Source organism: Aspergillus affinis (assembly GCF_023601865.1).
Source record: "Aspergillus affinis strain CMG 70 chromosome Unknown NODE_25_length_320802_cov_86_012257, whole genome shotgun sequence".
Classification (NCBI taxonomy): Eukaryota; Fungi; Ascomycota; class Eurotiomycetes; order Eurotiales; family Aspergillaceae; genus Aspergillus; species Aspergillus affinis.
This window is the reverse complement of record NW_026515806.1, coordinates 185,160-203,539: the sequence shown is the minus strand read 5'-3', so window position 1 is coordinate 203,539 and position 18,380 is coordinate 185,160. Positions and strand designations below refer to the sequence as shown.

At 51.2% G+C, this 18,380-nt stretch overlaps 7 protein-coding genes across 7 annotated transcripts; 3 read left to right on the top strand and 4 right to left on the bottom strand.

Annotated features, from left to right (window-relative positions):
* Positions 1–603: 603 nt before the first annotated feature.
* Positions 604–2,080, bottom strand: KD926_005267 (aldo/keto reductase; the record flags this gene model as incomplete). The annotated part of the gene is made up of 5 exons (XM_053098512.1): positions 604–1,183; positions 1,286–1,348; positions 1,440–1,579; positions 1,683–1,837; positions 1,990–2,080. The coding sequence occupies 5 exons, from the start codon at positions 2,078–2,080 to the stop codon at positions 604–606; spliced, it is 1,029 nt and encodes a 342-aa protein (XP_052957642.1).
* A 357-nt stretch (positions 2,081–2,437) lies between these two features.
* On the bottom strand, positions 2,438–3,380 carry KD926_005266 (O-methyltransferase; the record flags this gene model as incomplete). The annotated part of the gene is made up of 4 exons (XM_053098510.1): positions 2,438–2,681; positions 2,741–3,044; positions 3,110–3,287; positions 3,354–3,380. 4 exons carry the CDS (start codon positions 3,378–3,380, stop codon positions 2,438–2,440), a joined length of 753 nt encoding a protein of 250 aa, XP_052957641.1.
* An 809-nt stretch (positions 3,381–4,189) lies between these two features.
* Positions 4,190–7,790, top strand: KD926_005265 (non-ribosomal peptide synthetase; the record flags this gene model as incomplete). Its single annotated transcript, XM_053098509.1, has 6 exons — positions 4,190–4,466; positions 4,522–4,574; positions 4,632–5,256; positions 5,322–6,752; positions 6,803–7,164; positions 7,218–7,790. The coding sequence occupies 6 exons, from the start codon at positions 4,190–4,192 to the stop codon at positions 7,788–7,790; spliced, it is 3,321 nt and encodes a 1,106-aa protein (XP_052957640.1).
* Positions 7,791–8,220: 430 nt separating this feature from the next.
* Positions 8,221–9,065, top strand: KD926_005264 (uncharacterized protein; the record flags this gene model as incomplete). The annotated part of the gene is made up of 3 exons (XM_053098508.1): positions 8,221–8,353; positions 8,411–8,569; positions 8,626–9,065. The coding sequence occupies 3 exons, from the start codon at positions 8,221–8,223 to the stop codon at positions 9,063–9,065; spliced, it is 732 nt and encodes a 243-aa protein (XP_052957639.1).
* A 386-nt stretch (positions 9,066–9,451) lies between these two features.
* On the top strand, positions 9,452–10,376 carry KD926_005263 (putative histone h1.3.; the record flags this gene model as incomplete). Its single annotated transcript, XM_053098507.1, has 3 exons — positions 9,452–9,583; positions 9,650–9,999; positions 10,067–10,376. 3 exons carry the CDS (start codon positions 9,452–9,454, stop codon positions 10,374–10,376), a joined length of 792 nt encoding a protein of 263 aa, XP_052957638.1.
* An 837-nt stretch (positions 10,377–11,213) lies between these two features.
* KD926_005262 (mismatch repair ATPase MSH6) lies at positions 11,214–15,076 on the bottom strand (the record flags this gene model as incomplete). The annotated part of the gene is made up of 5 exons (XM_053098506.1): positions 11,214–11,921; positions 11,979–14,362; positions 14,429–14,600; positions 14,665–14,697; positions 14,759–15,076. 5 exons carry the CDS (start codon positions 15,074–15,076, stop codon positions 11,214–11,216), a joined length of 3,615 nt encoding a protein of 1,204 aa, XP_052957637.1.
* Positions 15,077–15,524: 448 nt separating this feature from the next.
* KD926_005261 (tyrosine--tRNA ligase MSY1) lies at positions 15,525–17,573 on the bottom strand (the record flags this gene model as incomplete). The annotated part of the gene is made up of 5 exons (XM_053098505.1): positions 15,525–16,265; positions 16,318–16,663; positions 16,720–17,006; positions 17,057–17,210; positions 17,287–17,573. 5 exons carry the CDS (start codon positions 17,571–17,573, stop codon positions 15,525–15,527), a joined length of 1,815 nt encoding a protein of 604 aa, XP_052957636.1.
* Positions 17,574–18,380: the final 807 nt, after the last annotated feature.

Below are 18,380 nucleotides of genomic sequence, written 5' to 3'. Positions count from 1 at the left end.
AACGCTCCTTGAATACTCCTAGGCCTACTCACTAACTCTTGACTAGGCATGGGAAATCTACCTTATCGTACGCTTACAGGAAGTGTCGAGGCTTACTCCGAAGCCCCTTCGAGCGAGCTGAGTAGAAACAAGAACACAACTTCCAAGGTTCTCTCTACAAGTGTATTTGATTATGTTCCGACCAAATGGTAAGCACAACTGGAGAAACAAGAACCCGGAGGTCAAACAAGGATACTCCGGGGGATGAGACTCCGCAGGTTGATCTTCTGTATAAACGGAGCCTAAGAGGAGATAGAGGAGTTTAGTCCGGAATCAAAAGTGGAAAAGTATAATGCTTGTTTTTCCGGAGTTCACCGTCAGGCTGATTAAGTTGGCCTCTGTCCCAAAAGGAACTCCATGATCTCCGGTTATGCGGGGAGAATTTTCCTGGGTAAGCATCGGAAATTCTTACTTTATCGTCCCTGCATGTCGATCTCGGTCTAGTGCTGACGACATCCAACAGTATTCAAGGACGAGGAGCGATGAATGGCCAGTTTCACGGATAACTATCGTCTGCAATGCAACATCATCAGCTCAAATTCTTCCTATCTAGGCCCTCCGAAACTACAATGGCGGCGTATCCATAAGCAAATAGCCCATCTGGCGCTCTGCCACGCGCGTGCCATGCACCTCTGCGCTCTCGATAGCCTTGCTTATCTCTCGAATCTCCGGCTCCGACAATCTAACCGCATACGCTCCCATATTCTCCTCCAGATACTGAATCCGTTTCGTCCCCGGAATCGGAAAGATATCCCCCCCCTGCGCCATCATCCACGCCAATACGAGCTGACCGGACGTGCAGTCTTTCCGCGCCGCGATCTCCTGCAGAGTCTCGACCAGTTGCAAGTTCCTCGGGAAATTCTCGCGTGAGAATCGGGGAATCGACCGCCGGAAGTCATTTTCGTCGAAGTCATTGATCGACTTGTACGCGCCCGTCAGCATCCCCCGGCCGAGCGGCGAATATGCCACCGTGGCGATGCCCAGCTCCCGACAGGTAGCCAGGAGACCCGTCTCGGGCTTTTCGATGTCTCGTGAGAACGGGCTGTATTCGATCTGGTACGCGTGAATGGGATAGACGGCACTCGCACGACGGAGTGTATCGGTGCCGCATTCGCTCAGACCAAGGTAGCGCACCTTTCCGGCGCTATCATCTCTCCGTCAGTTATATTTCTTTTTCTTTTGTGATCGGAACAAACTTCCACGCAACACGTGCAGAATAATAGGTTTCGGGGAGGTAAGCACTTACTCAACGAATTCCTTCATGGTCGCAACAATGTCCTCAACGGGCGTTTTACCACTAAACCGATGACTGGTAAATCGCTCCTCGTCAGCATCTCCGCACCCAGGATAGGAAACACCCTCGCAGAACGCAACGCCACATTGAGTGGTCCCATACATACCAGTACAACAAATCAATATAGTCCGTCCCCAATCGCTTCAGACTCTCTTCCACAGCCTCGCGGATATAGGCGGGGTCATTGCATATCTCGCGACCACCGTCAGGCGACACTTTGTTGCCGAATTTGGTAGCCAAGAAGATCTAGTTCGATGGTCAGATCGTCGGCACCAAAGACCATACCTGGCACATGATGCTGATAACGGATTATAGGAGCACACTAAGTGGCTCAAGTGGCACAACATACCTCATTTCTCTTCCCCGTCCTCTTGAACCACCGACACAATAACTCCTCGCTATCGCCATACAGCTGCGCCGTGTCCCAGTGAGTACAGCCGAGCTCGTACACTCGATCAAGCAGCTTCAGGCGCTCGTCATCGGGAGTGGGAGTGCCGTAGAATGCTATCCTCAAGGCGTTAGTCAATGAGTTAATTATGTAGTACGAGTTATTCTGTTCTGACGTTCTGGGCCGGGTCTGTGCTCTCAATGACAATGCCAATGGTAAGGCTGACTGAGATAGGGAGGGGCAGTGTTTGTTGAGGCTGAGGACGCACCGCTTAGGCCCATCAGGCCGAACCCTAAGGCGGGGATCTCGGGGCCGTTGCGGCCGAGAGTTCGGGTGGGAAGTTTGGTTGGAGAGGACATTTTGTGCTTCCTTGGTTGTTTGGTTATTTGGTTAGTTGGTTGAATGAGTTACAATTTAGTGGTGGTTGAGAAGGACATGCTGTGCGTACTTTATAACTTGACTACTTGGTGATTACCCGTACGAACAATCCGGACTGGAAGCCCGCTGGAGTTACCGAAGGGAGCGGCTACGAATTCGGCACCTGGACGGGTGTGGACTGAACAGGAAAGTCCTGCGACTCCGGGGAAGACCGTCTTGCGGGATCATCATTCTTTCATAAGCAGAAATATTCTCGTTATATTTCTCTCTCTCTAGTTTCTAGATACCGTTCATTCTAGTGATCACCGTTCCATCTCCATGTCCAACCAGGTAATTATCTAGTGGAACCCGTTCGCCTCAATAATGCTAGGCTTCCACTTGATCAGAGTGACTCCGTCGTACACGGGCAGCAAAACACTATCGATGCGATCGTCTCTCTTGCAGAACGTGTTGAACTTCCGCAGGGCAATGCCGTTCGCCGTCCAGTAGGCACGGGACTTCTCAGCCAGGTAGGGGTTGGCATCAGCAGAGATGGTCATACCGCGGGCGAAGACTAAATAGTTGGTCGGCGGGTCAGCACATCTAGTTCGATTGCAAAGTCATGATAGATACAGGGAGGGGGTATCTCACCGTTGTCGCACATGATGAAACCCTTCGGGCTCAGGAGTTTCTTGTCCAGCACAGTCTTGACATACCCCTCGTAGCCTTCCTTGTTGGCGTCCACGAAGATAATGTCGAAGGTGCCGGTGAGCTTCTGCAGGGAGTCCTGCGCAGGGCCCTCGATCAGGGTGACGCGGTCGTTGAGGCCGTACTTGTCAAAGGTGCGGCGCGACGCGGCGATCATCTTCGGGTCTAGTTCCAGAGTGATGATCTCGGCCTGTGTTGAAACAGTGCTCTCGTACCACGCAAGGGCGCTGTAGCCGGTGTAGCAGCCGATTTCGAGGACTAAGGGGGTGAATGAGAATGAGGCGAGATTTTTGGAATGGCACGAAGAAGAAGGGAGATCTTACCGCGCTTGGCTTGCTGGTGCTCCGCGAGGAACTTCATCGTGGCGCCCTGCAGAGGCGAGGACATCTTGTCGGCGTCCTCGAATTCCTCGGAGGTCCATTTCCAGAGTTCGTTCATGTTGTCGGATACATCGTTGGAGACATTGGTGCAGTACTCAGTGACCTGAGCAGCCTGCTCGGGCTGTAGAGGGAGGAGTTGTCAGTAGCTGTCTGGGGGGATCAGGTTACGATTCTCAAGAGTCCATACCGTGAAGGATAGAACGCTGGTAAGCATCTTGGTGGTATTGGTTGATGAAAGGGTTGGGAGTTTGAAAGTTTTGAGAGTTTTGCTGTTGGAAGAAGACTTGATTGTTTTGATCTGGGAGTCTGGTCTGAGGGTATTGCACGGACTCAACCGTAGTATTTATATCCAATTCGGTTGCCGAAAGTCTTCGCCTTCCAGGTAGCAACGGCCTCTGAGGTGTTGAGATAGGCGTCCATTCTGCTCCCTCCCTGCGGAGTACTGGAAGTCGGTTTGGACCCCAATCCGTATGCATTTCTTCACAGTATCGGAATCTCCAAGGTATCGAAGCTCTGCGTCTCCTTGGGGAATGCCATCGTAATCTCCGGACGCATCTTCATTCCAACTCCGCCGACTAATAGACCGTTGCATTTGCCGCTCCGTGGTCAATGTTGACGTGTCTAAGGCAGATCAGTTTTGGCAGCTTGACAGGAGTTCCGTACGGAGTATGCACCTCGTAGGGCTCGGAGCCCACGGGCTTCCAAAAGGAGATATCCAGCAATCCTTCAAGATGGTAAACTACTCCAGTCTCCGGTCTGAGGTGAGATTCGGATGGGTCTTACCGTGTGTAGATAGACGGGGTTACTATCATTTGCGCTTGAGCTAACCCCAATTTTTTGGCAGCGGTAGATAGGAGAGATATGCCGAGACCGAACTGTAATGGTAGAAGGGCCAGCGAGAACAAAACAGAGACCCCAAAACGGGTTGCATCTGGATACAGTCTTTCTCCATCTATCTACTTAACTTGATGGTGGTTCCTGGCCTCCGTGCTGTCCATTAGCATAGCTCACACTTATTCCACCATGTCCCAAGCGGCTCCTCTCCGCGAGGATATCCACCCCATCTTTCAGACCACCAATGCAAGCCCTAACCGGCTAGTACATTTGATTCCAGATGAGTTGGCAAGCGCAGTACCGGATCATCCACTCTTCGCGTACCCAAAGACGGCCAAACCTCAGGATGGCTTCGTAGACGTCTCCTGCAAAACATTCGCTGATGCAGTCAACCGAGTGAGCTGGTACCTGAGGTACCTCTTGGGACCTCCCAAGAACTTTGAGACAATTGGGTATATGGGACCTAGTGAGTTCTTGCTTGTCATGTCGCTTTCCCCTGATTCTGACGCCCGAGTCGAAAGGTGACATACGCTACTTTTTGTTCATGTTCGGGGCCATCAAGGTTGGCTATAAGGTAATCATTTTACTCACTCCCTCGAGATGGTGTGATAAGGGCTCATTGAACCTCTAGATGGTTTTCGTGTCCCCTCGGAATAATGTCGAGGCCCATGTGAATGTCCTCGCCGGCGTGGACTGCCATGTGTTCCTCCGAGCCAAGGAGACAAACATCGACGCTATCTTGAAAGAGAGGCCGATGCTTTCTTGGGTTGTCCCAGAGCTCGAGGAATTCCTCATGGATTACCCAGTGGCAATATATCCTTACAACAAGAGCTTTGAGGAAGCATGGTCGGACCCATGTCTTGTGCTCCATACGACTGGATCAACCGGTCTTCCGAAACCGATCACTTGGAACGTCGGTATTCTTAGCACGTATGAAGCCTGGAGGACCATTCCAGAAGTGGACGGATACGTTCCGACGACAGAGGTATATCAGCAGTCTCGACGAGCCTATACCTCTATGCCACTTTTCCATACGAGCGGGCTGAATGCCGGCATAACGTGGGCTATGCTGCTTGGCGTCACTCTGGTTTACGGTGCGCCTCAGGTCATTCCGAATGCGATATACGCAGATGAAATGCATCAATATGCCAACGTAGATGCATCTATGGGAGCACCATCGATATATGAGGAACTTTGCCGTAACCCAGAGGCTCTTGAGAGGATCAATCGGCTCCACTATGTTGTCGCCAGCGGTGGTAAGTTGCTTATTTACACTCACTTTGCCCTCTGATTTAAACTGCGAGATACTGACCATCCTTAGCTCCCCTGTCTCACAAAGCCGGTGACCTCATCTCAAAACATACGCGGGTCATCTGCAATCTCGGGGCAACCGAAACTGCCTGCCTGCAACGACTATCTCCCTCCATCGACGACTGGCCCTACTTCCACTGGCATCCTACCCATTCCGGTATCCAAATGAGGGAGGCATTGGACGGACTATACGAGCTCTTCATTGTTCGGGACCCAAATTTGAAACTCTACCAGGGAGTGTTCAACACGTTCCCTGATATTGAGGAGTGGTCAATGAGAGATCTCTACTCGCGGCATCCGGACCCATCCAAGCCTTTCCTGTACATGTACCAGTGCCGAAAGGACGACGTGATCGTCCTCAGTAACGGTGAAAAGATTGCACCCGCTTTAATTGAGGCGACGCTGATGAGCCACCCGCTCGTCAAAGGAGCCATGGTAGTTGGCCAGGGACGGTTCCAGCCTGCCGTGCTGATTGATCTGCTCTGCGACGTGCCCCGCGACTCGACAGAAAAATATCAGTTGTTGGAAAGCATGAAGCCAACCATTGCCGAGGCTAATACACATGCGCCTGGGCACGGAAAGCTGGATCAGTACCACATTTTGTTCGCGGACTCATCCAAGCCAATCAAGTATCTCGGACAAGGAAAGATTCAGCGAAAGAGCACATTCCACTTGTACGAGCAAGATATAGAGGAATTATACAAGACAGCCGATGAGGCCGTTGAGCATTCTGAGTTCCTGAACCTCCCTACTCTGGAACTCAACAATCCTGCGACCGTTGCATCGTGGTTGCAGCAGTTGATCAAGGAAATCACTGACCTGGGGCCGTTGCAACCAGATACCGACCTTTTCGCAGCGGGGATTGACTCGTTGCAGGTGATCCAGATGGCACGCGAATTGCGATTCCAGGCGAGAGAACTGGGTATGGGGGAAAAATCCGCTCAGATGTTTCCTCCAGCATCGGTATACACCCATCCAACCGTTGATCAGTTGACTAGCCATATATTAGATCAGCTAAGCGTGACGCCATCATCCGGTGATCATTCCATTGCAACAAATGGCTCACATGCAGACGAAAGCTTTCCACTTGCCCAAATGCACCGACTGTTCCAGAAATACTGCGATAACCTACCGCAGTCGAGCGGCCGTCTTCCTCCTCCACCCTCGAAGAACATGGTCGTTCTTCTCACTGGCAGCACAGGCTCTCTTGGGTCATATCTTCTTGACGAGCTCCAGAGGGACGAGAATGTATCGCACATCATCTGTCTCAATCGAAGCGCCGATGCTGCCCACAGACATACCCAACTTGGCTTCCAGCGCGGTCTTAGCAGCGTAGAATTTGGCCGCGTCGAATTTCTACAGGCAGACCTCTCACAGCCAAAGTTCGGTCTTGAAGACGCGGCATATAGTCGATTACTCCAGACTGTAACTCATGTCATCCGTGAGTACTTTTTAACGACAAGTGTTTGATCACATATTGACCTCCAACAGACAATCAATGGGCAGTCAATTTCAATTGGAAACTCGCCAGCTTCGAGCCATTTATCCGAGGGGTTCGCCATCTCATTGACTTTTCCCACGCCTCTGCCATGCATTCTTTCATCACTTTCATCTCCAGTGTCTCCGCTGTTGGCTCCTGGGATTCACCACACCCTGTGCCCGAAGGGCCCATTCATGACTTCTCCGTTGCTGCGAAGATGGGTTACGGCCAGTCAAAATTGATTTCTGAATGTCTTCTCGACAAGGCAGCCGAGGTTTCTGGGGTACAATCTGCATGCTGTAGAGTCGGGATAGTCGCAGGCCCAATTGAACAGCCTCTGGGTTTGTGGAACCCCAACGAGTATATTCCTTCGGTGGGCTCTTTTCCATCCCAAAACACAATGAACATAGCTGACTTTCGACTCAGATATTCATCTCTTCGGTGTATTTGAACGCGTTCCCAGTAACCTTCCCATCTAGAGACCGACTGGACTGGATCCCGGTCGACAAGCTTTCCAAAGTCCTGTTAGAGATTCTCCGCTACTCGACGGAATCGAATGAGACTCAATTGCCCTCGGGGACACACGTCTACCACGTCATCAACCCATCATGGACATCTTGGTCTGAGATTGCGCCGGAAGTCCTGGCTTGTTATCCTGATAAGCTAGATATACAACCTGTTTCTTTCGAGAATTGGGTAGAGGACTTGAAGAAAGCCGTTGAGACGACAACAACTGACCCCAAAGCCAACCCGGCCGCCAAGCTACTTGACTTCTTCAAGAACGCGGTTCACGAGTCAGCTGAAGCTCGTATGTTGCCACCCATCCGTGCGCAGGAGGCCAGTTCTCTGTTACGACGCGTAGGATGCGTGAACACACTATGGATCAGTAATTGGATGCGTCAGTGGGGGATTATCTCGGGCGGATCGAGTGAGAGTAGTTTCCCGAGCGAGGATAGTCTTGGGTCTGGCAGTAGTAGCGGCTTCCTGCCATTGAACTAGATCCAATGCTGAAGCAGAATATTCAATTGGGTCAGTTCGCGCATTTGTACCTTGATATCCAGCTTTTTGACCAGGACAGCCTTGGCCTGGCGCTGAAATATATAGTTCATCTTTGACTTGGTGAATCGAGTAGTTCTGTGGGGGTTGGCTCCCACAACTCAACGCTAGATCATGATATTCAGAGATAACTTGAATAACGAAAGAAATGTTACGAGAGTTCAAAGGATGAGAAAGTAGAAACAGAGCCGGAGCAGAAAGAGCGATGGACGGCGCTGACTAAGTCGGGATCGACACGTGCCTGGGATCGTCTCCGCGCGTCTCCAATTTATTGTCCGTTCTCTTCTTTCCCTTCAGTTGGTAAAAGAAGTCATTCAAATCAACCCCAATCATGCTGTCCACAATGAGGCTGTGGCCGTCATTATCATCGCAAATGCGCATATCGCTCCCTCGAGCTGTACCGAGAAACTTCGGCAGCAGACCGTCGATCCGGCGACTCGCGACTCCGATTCGAAACTCATCGTCCTCGACTGCCACAACGCATGCGAGAAACGCCATTCGACGAGGTAGAATAAACTTCAATGCGCAAGGAAATGGAGAACAACGCTAATTGGAAGCGACAGCTCCCCCGGAACGGATTCTAATCTATCAGGCTGGAACCAAGAGAATCAATTTCATCGGAGCGATGCGGATCACGACGATCTTAATGTTTGGCACTGCTTGTGTCCTCATTGCCCCGGCTATGGATGGCAAGGGCGAAGAGAGATGGAAAATTGGTTGTGGTAAGAACCAGCGTTCTGCGCGAGAAGGGTTCGTTGGGCTAACCTCATGCGTCCAGTTATCGCTGCCAGTGCCATTCCGATGATATTCGTTGCCCACGTAGCTGCCCCGTACGTGAATTTCATACACCTCAACCTTCCAGTATTTGCTCGACAATCTCGGGAAACTGCAATTCAATATGCGATGAATCTCCCGCCGACGGCAACCCTCTATATCAATACCATGAAATTCTCGGCTGGTCCGCGTCTCACCAAGGTACGGCTTGCGGACCTGGGCCCGTGCAAGTCTGGCTTCCCACCAGTGAATTTCCGACTACGCTACAACAGGGACGCTACTACTGTCAACAGTCTCTTTAACCAGTACAAGTTCTTCACTGAGCCAACGTGCCCACCAGGACCGCCTTCGAAGGCTTTCTTCCCTCAAGTTTGGGAGACAGTATTCAAGAATATCCAGAGTCAACGCAATCCGTACCGAAGAAACATAAAGTCAGAAAATTGACGTTTTGGTCTGCCCGGAGCTTTCCTTCATCTTTGTAATTGTAAACAAACTGAAGTGTGCAGGCCTGGGTGACCAGACATTCACTCGCCCAGCCTAAGGGACCTCCCATTCTTTCTCACCTTCAGTTCATTCCTCCGTTCCCTCCACTTCTGTTTCGTCCTTACTTTTTCTAAAGTCCTTTCTAATCTGGTTCACTTCTTCTCTTCTATCTTCCTTGTTCTTTGCCCATATTCCACCACCACACCTACCTTGACTCATCTCAAGGACATCTTCCCCCACCACCTTCGCTTCACTCGTCCCTCTTCCTACAGCAACTTTTATCATCACCTTTCTCTACACTAGTCTTCGATCTACGTGAAAAAAAAATCACTACTCTACTCTCAATCATGTCTGCTGCTGGGGTTGCCAAAATCTCTGCGGCTGCGGTGGCCAAAAATAAGCCAGAGGGCCTGCTGGGCCTCTCTGTCGCCGAAGCCAAGGCCCTGCTTCTTGGTATTGTCTGTGAGGAAGGTGGCAGGGTGAGTTATGAAATACGCTTTCGCAGGTTTCTAAACAATGGAGTCTCATCTTTTGCTTTTCTACAGGTTGATATGGAAAAGCTTGCTCTGAAGTACCCGTACAAGAACAGCGCCTCCGCCAGCACCTCGTACCGCAACGCCAAACGCAGGCTCCTAGGAATCGACACCAACGGTGCAGTCGATGGCTCTACTACGAACGACGCAGCCTCTCCCGGTGGTGCGTCAGCTGTCAATAGCGCGACTACCACCCCCAAGAAAAGATCTCCCGTCAAGCGCAAGAAGCCTGCGCCCATTGACTCCGAGGCTGCTGCCGGCCCCGCCGACGAGGCGAGCGGCTCTCCCAAATCAAAGCGACAGAGAAAGACCCCCGTGAAGAAGGCTCCTGTCGTCAAGAAGGAGGAGCTTGGCGAAGAAGAGTATGTTCTTCTCTCCCCAACCTAGTCCCTCTTCCCATGCTAGAAGAGTCCACTGACAGTTCAACAGCGACGAGAATAACGAGGGTATTGTTAAGCCCGAGCCCAATGTCGACGACAAGAGTCAGCTTGCCAACGTAAAGATGGAGGACGCTGATGAACATGCCGAATACGGTGACTTGGAAATGGCGCAGCCGCAGACCAGCATGTCGCTGCAGGCGCTTGACACTGTTGAGGACGACCTGAGAAGCATTGACCTCGATGCCGAGCTTGATGCTTTGGATACCCCCAAGACCGTCAAGGGCGAGGATGATCTCAACGATGAGATCATTGCCCTGGGTACTCCCGAGAGTATCAAGGACGACCTTGAGGAGGTCTAGGTCTGGGTTTCTCTCCCAGATGCCGGTCTGTTTTCTCTTATGGATCCTTCTCTTCCCGTTGATCTTGTGAAACATGCATTCATTGCCAGTGGTCTCTTTTTGCTTATTTTTTATCCCCTTGTGTCTTTTGAAGGTTTTTCATTTGACTGAGGCGGGAGCGTTGGCTGGATTTGACTGGCTTCGGCGATCCCTTGTCCTTTGTCTATGACCTGGACCAGACTTGGAGGTTTTCCTTGTGTTCCTCGGTCCATGGAAGACGAGCGCTTTCTTTTTTCTTTATGGGGACAGTTTATGACATGTTGCTTCTTTTCTGTATTTGGGGGGGGGGGGGGGGTTCACATTCATGGTTTATTTAGTTGATCTGTGATCTGGCCACTGAAGTCTAAACAAAACCAAAAAAAATTTTTGCTCAGCAATAAAAATGCTTACCCCCCTCTATCTTGCTTATGTTTCAACCGTAGCTTCGCTTCCAAATAATCCCAAGGAAATCTACAAATACCACAGAAGCGCGACAGAAGGGCGCGAGTGTCTACAAAAGCAGGTTTGAAGGTCGAACTGAAGTGATCAAAGAATAATATCTCTAAACGATTCTGTAGATAAAAGATACACCCGAGAGAGAATCTACCCGAAATTAAAACGTCGCTGGCCTGATCGCCATTTTGCAAAGAAACCATAACGCCGGACAACGCGCCATCAAGCAGAGCGTACATAGCTCATAGGAGATGAAATATCCGCAAATGAAACAAAACATAGCACGAAATGACAACAATCTTTCATCAAATTTCACACATTGACGCCATGGTCACTCTCTCGGACAAGATCAAGAGTCTTGTGACTTCACAGCGCCTCAATGGCTTTCCGGAGCACTTCCAGACTACGCTCCGTGACCTCGTCCTGTCCGGCATCATTCTCAGTGGACGACGATGAAGACTCGCGCAGAGCCCAGGCGACATCGCTCCACCAGCCCAGACCGACAAAGCCGCCGCCCTTACGACGCTCCAGGCTCTCCTTCAACCGACTAGTATGTTCCCACTGCTTCGCGGCGTCTTCGGCGGTGTCGATGACCTTCTTGGGAATACCGCACATGGACGCGCAGTGCATACCAAAACTGCCCTCGGCTACGCCTTCCTCGAGTTTGTACAGGAAGGTGATCCGTTTCTCTTCGTCGTCGACGTGGATCTTCATACGCTTCGGGGATATCTCGGGGTGGCCTTCGAATTCGGCGGCGAGGGAGTGGTAGTGCGTTGCGAAGAAGCCGAGAGCACCGATGTGCGTGGCGACGTGATGCAGGACTGCCTGGGCGACGGCGACTCCGTCGTAGGAGCTGGTTCCTCGACCCAGTTCATCGAGAATAACGAGAGACCGGGGCGTGGCTTCGGATAGAATCTTCTTCGTCTCGGACAGTTCCACGAAGAAGGTCGACTGGGCGGCGAAGATGTTGTCGTTGGCGCCCAGACGCGACATGATCCGATCGACTGGAGTCAGGCGTGCCGATTCACAGGGCAAGTAGCAACCGATCTGAGCCATGATCACGGCAACACAGGTCTAGAAAACAATTAGGTGAGCGGGTTGATATCAGGAGGACAGTAGGCTGTAACATACCATGCGAAGAACTGTAGACTTTCCGGCAGCATTAGCACCAGTAAGGAGATCGATGTTGCCACAATCTCCTCCCAGGCGCACATCGTTCGGAATAAAATCGTCCACCGAGGAGAGGAGACAAGGATGCCGCAGCTCCTCGAACTCCAAAACGCTCCGCTCGTCCTCGACGAACACGGGACGACAGCTCGGCTGCCCCAATGCAGCCGAAGCTTTAGCCAAGCTAATCAAACAGTCTAGATTAGAAATAATTCGGACAGCGGCGAGCCAGGTAGTGTAGTGCTCATCAAATCGCGCATAGAATCGGCCAGCGACTTCCTTGACGATCTGACTGTGCGTTTCTTGGGTCTCCAGCAATTTGCGGATGAGAGCGCGCAATTCAGGAAAGTAGTAGCGCTTGACCTGCTTGGTGGCGGACATTTGATCCCAGGTCTTGGGAATGTTCTTCACCTTGATCGGCACCTCAAGCTGATAAATTTCTTTTCCGTTGTCCTTGTAGCATATAGCACTAGAACCGAGTTCGCGACGAGTTCGCTTGAGTAGGTTATCGAGATCATTGTGCAGTTGCTCAATGCAGTCCTGTGACTTGTCGAAATCTTCTTCAACCCCAGGCTTCGGGACCAAAATTCCATTCTCCTTGGCTTTCATGCGATCAAAGGCGGTCTTCCAGTATTCAAGTAATTCGTTCAAATCGGGCATGCCATTGATCAGTTTACCAATGACCCCTTCTCCCGAGCCACTTTCTTTTAGAAGGCTCATCGTGTACTCGATCTGCTCAAACCCCTCCAAGACACGCACGAAGTCCTGCGCCTTACAATTGGCTGCGTGGATACGAGAGATGAGACGTTCCAAATCAGGCATCTTGGTCAACTGAGACGAGAACTGATCTCGAACGCTTGGATCTGCGTTGAGGGAATCAACAGCATCCAATCTGGCGTTGATTTTCTTGGAGTCCATCAAAGGATGACACACCCACTGCTTGAACATTCGCTTGCCAAAGGGGGTGATGCAGCGGTTGAGGAGCTGGAAGAGTGTTCCTTCCGCACCACCATCGAATGAATTGGCGAAGATCTCCATGTTGATAAGCGTTTGGCCGTCCAGCACCAGACTAGAAGCCTTCTTGATTGGATCGTAGGCGGTAAAGTTCCCGATGGTTATCAGGTCACGGTCGAGCTTCAGGATCCTGAGATATTGGACCAAGGCGCCAAAGGCAGACATAACAAACTCCTTGTTGCGAGCTTCGCGCAGAGCTTCAGGCCATGCTGCGATATTGTCTTCGTCCTGAGAGACAAAGTATTCACTCGCATCCAGTTCTTTGACCGTTATGTCAGCTTCCCAGAATTCCTTGCCTGGTTTCAGGTGGTTCCAGATCGTCGTGGGACCAGTGTTGTTCTTCAGGATTCGGAGGGCTTTTGGCGAAACCGTCGATTTTTCAAGTAATAGTTCCTGTGGGCGGGTCTGCGCAACGAAGGTCTCGAATTTGGTCATATCCGCATCATCCACAAATTCAGAAAGGAAGAACTGCCCAGTCGCGGTATCCACGAATGCTATGCCAAAGGTCGGGAGGTCATTGATAATGGCCTCCTTGATTGCCACGCAGTACGTAGACATATCGTCCTGAAGCATAGAACCCTCGACCAGGGTACCGGCCGTAAGAACAGAGGCAAGCTCTCGCCTGATGATTTTGTCTTCCTTGCCACCCTTCTTGCCATCCCTTTCGCGCATTTCCTTACCCAACGCAGATTCGGCTTGGTCCACGCGAGCAATCTTGAAACCTTTGGCCACGAATTGATTCGCCCAGTGATCCAAACTCATCTCGGGAACACCGACCATGCGCATGTTGACACGGTCGGTAAGCTTCAAGTCGAACAATTGGTGACCAACCGTGGCATCATTCTCGTAAAGCTCGTAGAATTTGCCCTTCTTGAAAAACACGACAGTATCCCAGAACTTTTGCTTGATTTCCCAGTATTGCTTCTCAAACGGAGAGAACTTCGACCAGGCAAGAGGAGGTATATAAAGGGTTCGAGGATCATATTCGGGATGGCCGATAGGGTTGCCGTCAATATCGCGAATCTTAGCCAACCAAGCGTAACGCTGTTCCGGCTCGGTGACATGTGCTTTTTGCTTGACTGGACCAGAAGATGGCTTCGCAGAGGGCTGGGGGGCTCGGTTCTGTCGAGGTTCGGGATTCTCGGGGTCGTATGTCCACTTGAGCGCCGTACCAGCTGAGCCTTCCGGAATATCCATATCAAGCTCTTCATCGGCCTCAGCTGCAGGTGGTAAAGAGGACGATTTGCTTTTCGCGGGAGCTGACGGTCTCTTGCGCTTTTTGGTCGGCTTCGCTTCTTCATCCGACTCGTCGGCAACTACAAAGTCATCCATTTCTGAGAGTTGTTAGAACCATGGCCCCGGAGGTATAGCATAGAGGGTATAATCTGGATAGAACTGACCGTCATCCGAATAGCCGACGTCGGCGTCACCTTGGTCAAACTCGTCTTCGCTTTCGGGGGATGTCTTCCGTCGTTTCGATGCGCGACTGTTCTGTCGCCCGGGGCGGAATATAGCCTCGTCGTCATCTTCGCCTTCCGAGTCAGATTCAGCATAGCTGACCTTCTTCTTAGCCTATTCACTATCAGTACCTCTCATTCACCACAGAATCGGAGCCATAGTGAATCAAATCGCATACCCGACGAGATGGAGAAGCCGTCTGTTTATTAGCCTATTCATGAAGATCATTGTCAGTTTACTACTCGGAGGTTGTACTGCAGACGTAACCATACCTCAGACTTGCTGACTTCCTCTTCCTCCTCCTCTTCCGGAATCATCAAGTCACTACTAGGAACAGATGCTAAGTCGGAAAAGGCCGGGACGCTCTTCTTCTTGGTCGCGCTTGTTGCGCGCTGCTCGGATGCCCGCTGAGCGGGCGACGACGCGGGCTCAGCATTGCGGGCAGTCGCTGGAGTTGAGGGCGAGGATTTCTGGAAAAAGCCGAGAATGGACTTCTGGCTGCGCATGTTCTGGGAGCTGGGAGTCGCGCGTTTCAACGCAGACGGAGGAGTTGCGGTCGTAGAGGATGCGGCGGGCGCACCTTTGGCCATGGCGGATGTTTAATTAGGGCAATTAAATGAGTGACATTCGAATGATGCTTTTTATGAAATGATATACGCGATCACAGAAAGTTAGGCAGAGAAAGGATAGATCAAGTTGGTAGGGGCATGGGGCATGGGAGACGGGGGGGTCGCAGGCGGGAAAACGTGATGGATCGAAAAGGCGGGCGGCAACGCGTCGACGCGTTTAGTGGTTTCTCGTGCTTCCCGCCGGACTGCGACAGAGACACCGTTTGCACCTCCTTTCTTGGACCGAAATTCAGGAAGGAATATTGGGAGATTGTGCATCTGTTTATCTGTATAGATATAAAGGGTCATTATATACATATGTCTATCTAATAATACATGATTAGTCGTGTATGGCGGAGTCGAGGTGCTTCTAATACGCGACGCTTTTCTGGCTTCAAATAGCCCATGGCCCATCAGCATGGCCACCCGTTTATTGCTTCGTTGGATCGGAATCAGAAGACTCGGATTCCGACACCTCCGGCTCCCATCCGGGCGCGCTGAGGCCGAGCTGCTTGTACTCCTCGTCACTGACAATCGTCACGGTCTTGAACTTCCACTTGCCCAACTTCAGGAACAACAGTTTGCCATCCACAATGAATTCTTTGGTCTTCGACCCAGGCCATGATGTGATGGGCGTGAAGGAGAGGTCATCCGACATCATGCCGCTATCCCCGCCACGGCTTCCGACATAAGCACCCTTGTTTCCGGCAATACGATGCCCCTCGCTCTTCGATGCGACCAATCCGGCGGACCAGAGGACCTTATGCAACGGCTGGTTATACACCAAAGACTCGGGCAGAGTTACTTGGATGCTCGGCATGTTCGTGAAGTTGACTTGCGGTGCGTGGGCGTTGCCCGCTTGCGGGTTGTCGAAGGATGCTGTTGGCAAGTTTGAATTTTTGGCAGGGGCGCGAGTTGTCTTGGGCATAGGAGTCGGCTCCGCCGTCGAGGATCGCGACCTGAACAACTGGCGGTGTTGCGTAGCGACGGCGTCCGCCTCCTGCTTGCCATGGATGAGTTCAACGAACTCAGACGCCAAAGCATGCTGTGCGACCCGTTTGGACGGGTCTTTGACCTGCTCTTCCATGATCTTCGTGATTTCAGGGATGGGAATGAAGGTGAACATCTTCAAGTAGCGCTCAACTACGTCATCGGGAGTGCGGACAAAGAACTACAATCAGTCAGAATAGTACTCGAGTAGAATGGGACATGTCCGAACGAACCTGATACAGCTCGAATGTCGAAGTCATATCTTTGTCAAGCCAAATAGCGTTTCCGGCAGACTTGCCGAATTTTTCACCGTTCGGAGCCGTTAGCAACGGCGTAGTAAAGCCAATTGGCTTGTCGAGATCGTCATCCAGAGGATTACGCTCTAGTTCCATGGCAGTGTTTTTGCTGATGGCCTTAACAGCGTCCATTCCAAAGAGGATATTTCCGTACTGATCCGAGCCTCCTACCTGAACCTGGCAGCCTTTTTTGAAGAGCACCCACCAGTCCCAAGCTTGCATCAAAGGATAAGAGAACTCGGCGAAGGACATCCCGTCACCTTTAGCAAGGCGATTCTTGACGCTAGGTGTTGGGTTAGCAAAAACTAGGACATAAAGGAAAAGAAGCTCCCAACTCACGTTTCTCTCCCCAGCATAGGGCCCACTCGCATATACGCGCCAAGATCGCGCAGCACCTCCAGGAAGGGCGTGCCGTTCCACCAGGTGTTGTTATTTGTCAAAGCCCGCCTCCAGTTCATCGTCTTCTCGTGTCCGTGTCTGCGACCGTACGCTTCGATGCTCGCGCCGAGTCGCTTCAACTGCATGTGCATGCTTGCCATGTTGGCTTTGCGGATCGAGGAATGGACTTGCTCCCGTCCCTGCAATCTTCCGGTAGGATCACCGACTCGCGACGTGGCACCTCCCAGCTATCCATCCGTTAGCAATTTACCAAACATCTCCAGGCTGTATAACTGACCAAGAACGTCACCGGCAAGCCCCAGACGTAACCCCAAGCCAAGACCATAAAAGGCAACATATGTCCAACATGCATCGAAGGAGCCGTCGGGTCAACGCCCACGTAGATACCAGTTCTCTTCTCGGTGAACACCTTATGCAACAGATCTCGTTCACTACACGATTCAAGTAAAGGTCAGCCTAGTCCTCTCCCCAGAACCTCAGAGTCAAGCGCTAGGATCCATCACTCACCCAACAACATCGTGTACCAATCCTCTCTCCTCCAGAAACTGCACAAAGTTCTGCCTCTCTCCCGCTCGGGTCTCCTCCGCAAATCTCGCCCATTCCTCCTCGGCCTCTTTCTGCCGCTTGATAACCTTTTGCGAGATGGCTCGTTTATGTACAATCTCGCTCTCGAGAATCTTCGTCTGCAATACTGGTCGAATGGTCGTTGTACGGAGAGGATTCGCTCGTAGGGATTCGGAAGTCCGCGCGTAGCTGCGAGCGCCGGATATCGTCTGTCGGATCGGCGATCGCATGGTTAATGCTTGAAGGCGCACCCTGCAAGGCAGGGACCCCAGTTGTGACATCATGAGCCCGGTTGTGGGTAGGATATCAAGTCAATCGCTATTGCGCGATAGACCAATTCCAAAGGTGTGGGTGATGAGGAAAGGCTGTCGGGGCGACTTTTTTGTTTCTCGAGCTCCGACGATAAGAAGCGGATCAGTTGCTTCCCCGACGGAGAATCTTTGATGCGGAGTTGGTATGTTTTTTTTTTCTTTCGATTTAATTATCAGGCAATACAGAGTATGTAAAGGTTTACAGGTCTAAATAACTGGTTGAATTAAGTCCATAAGCTAAACTATTGGACAAATGGTCTAAAAGGCAATACAATCTAATTTTCTTAAAGAGCGTGCAGAATTCAGATCGAGGGACAAGTCCAGTTAAGGCTACTGGAGTACGAAGAACGCAATGGTGATTAGAAGGGTATCAATATTATATTCATTATCATAATTCATCTATGTCGTCGAGGTCAAGAGCCCTTTCACCATATACTCCAACCGTCAAAACAGCCAAAGTATAAATCCAGGGTCATTGACCTCGACCGAAGCCCCGGAAGAGGCAAACACCACCAAGCAATAGATTGTATCAGAGATGCCTTCATCGCGTCCGTTAAGTAACAAGGTGGGTGTGCCGAACGCATATATCAGCCTCCCTCCATCCGGAACCAAACAGCCCTTGAGCCCCGAAAGGAGAGCCGCAAAGCTCCAGGAGGAGAGATGGGTCATATAAAACACACTAGGCTTTCATCATCTAAAGGAGAATGGAATGTTAGCTAGTATTCA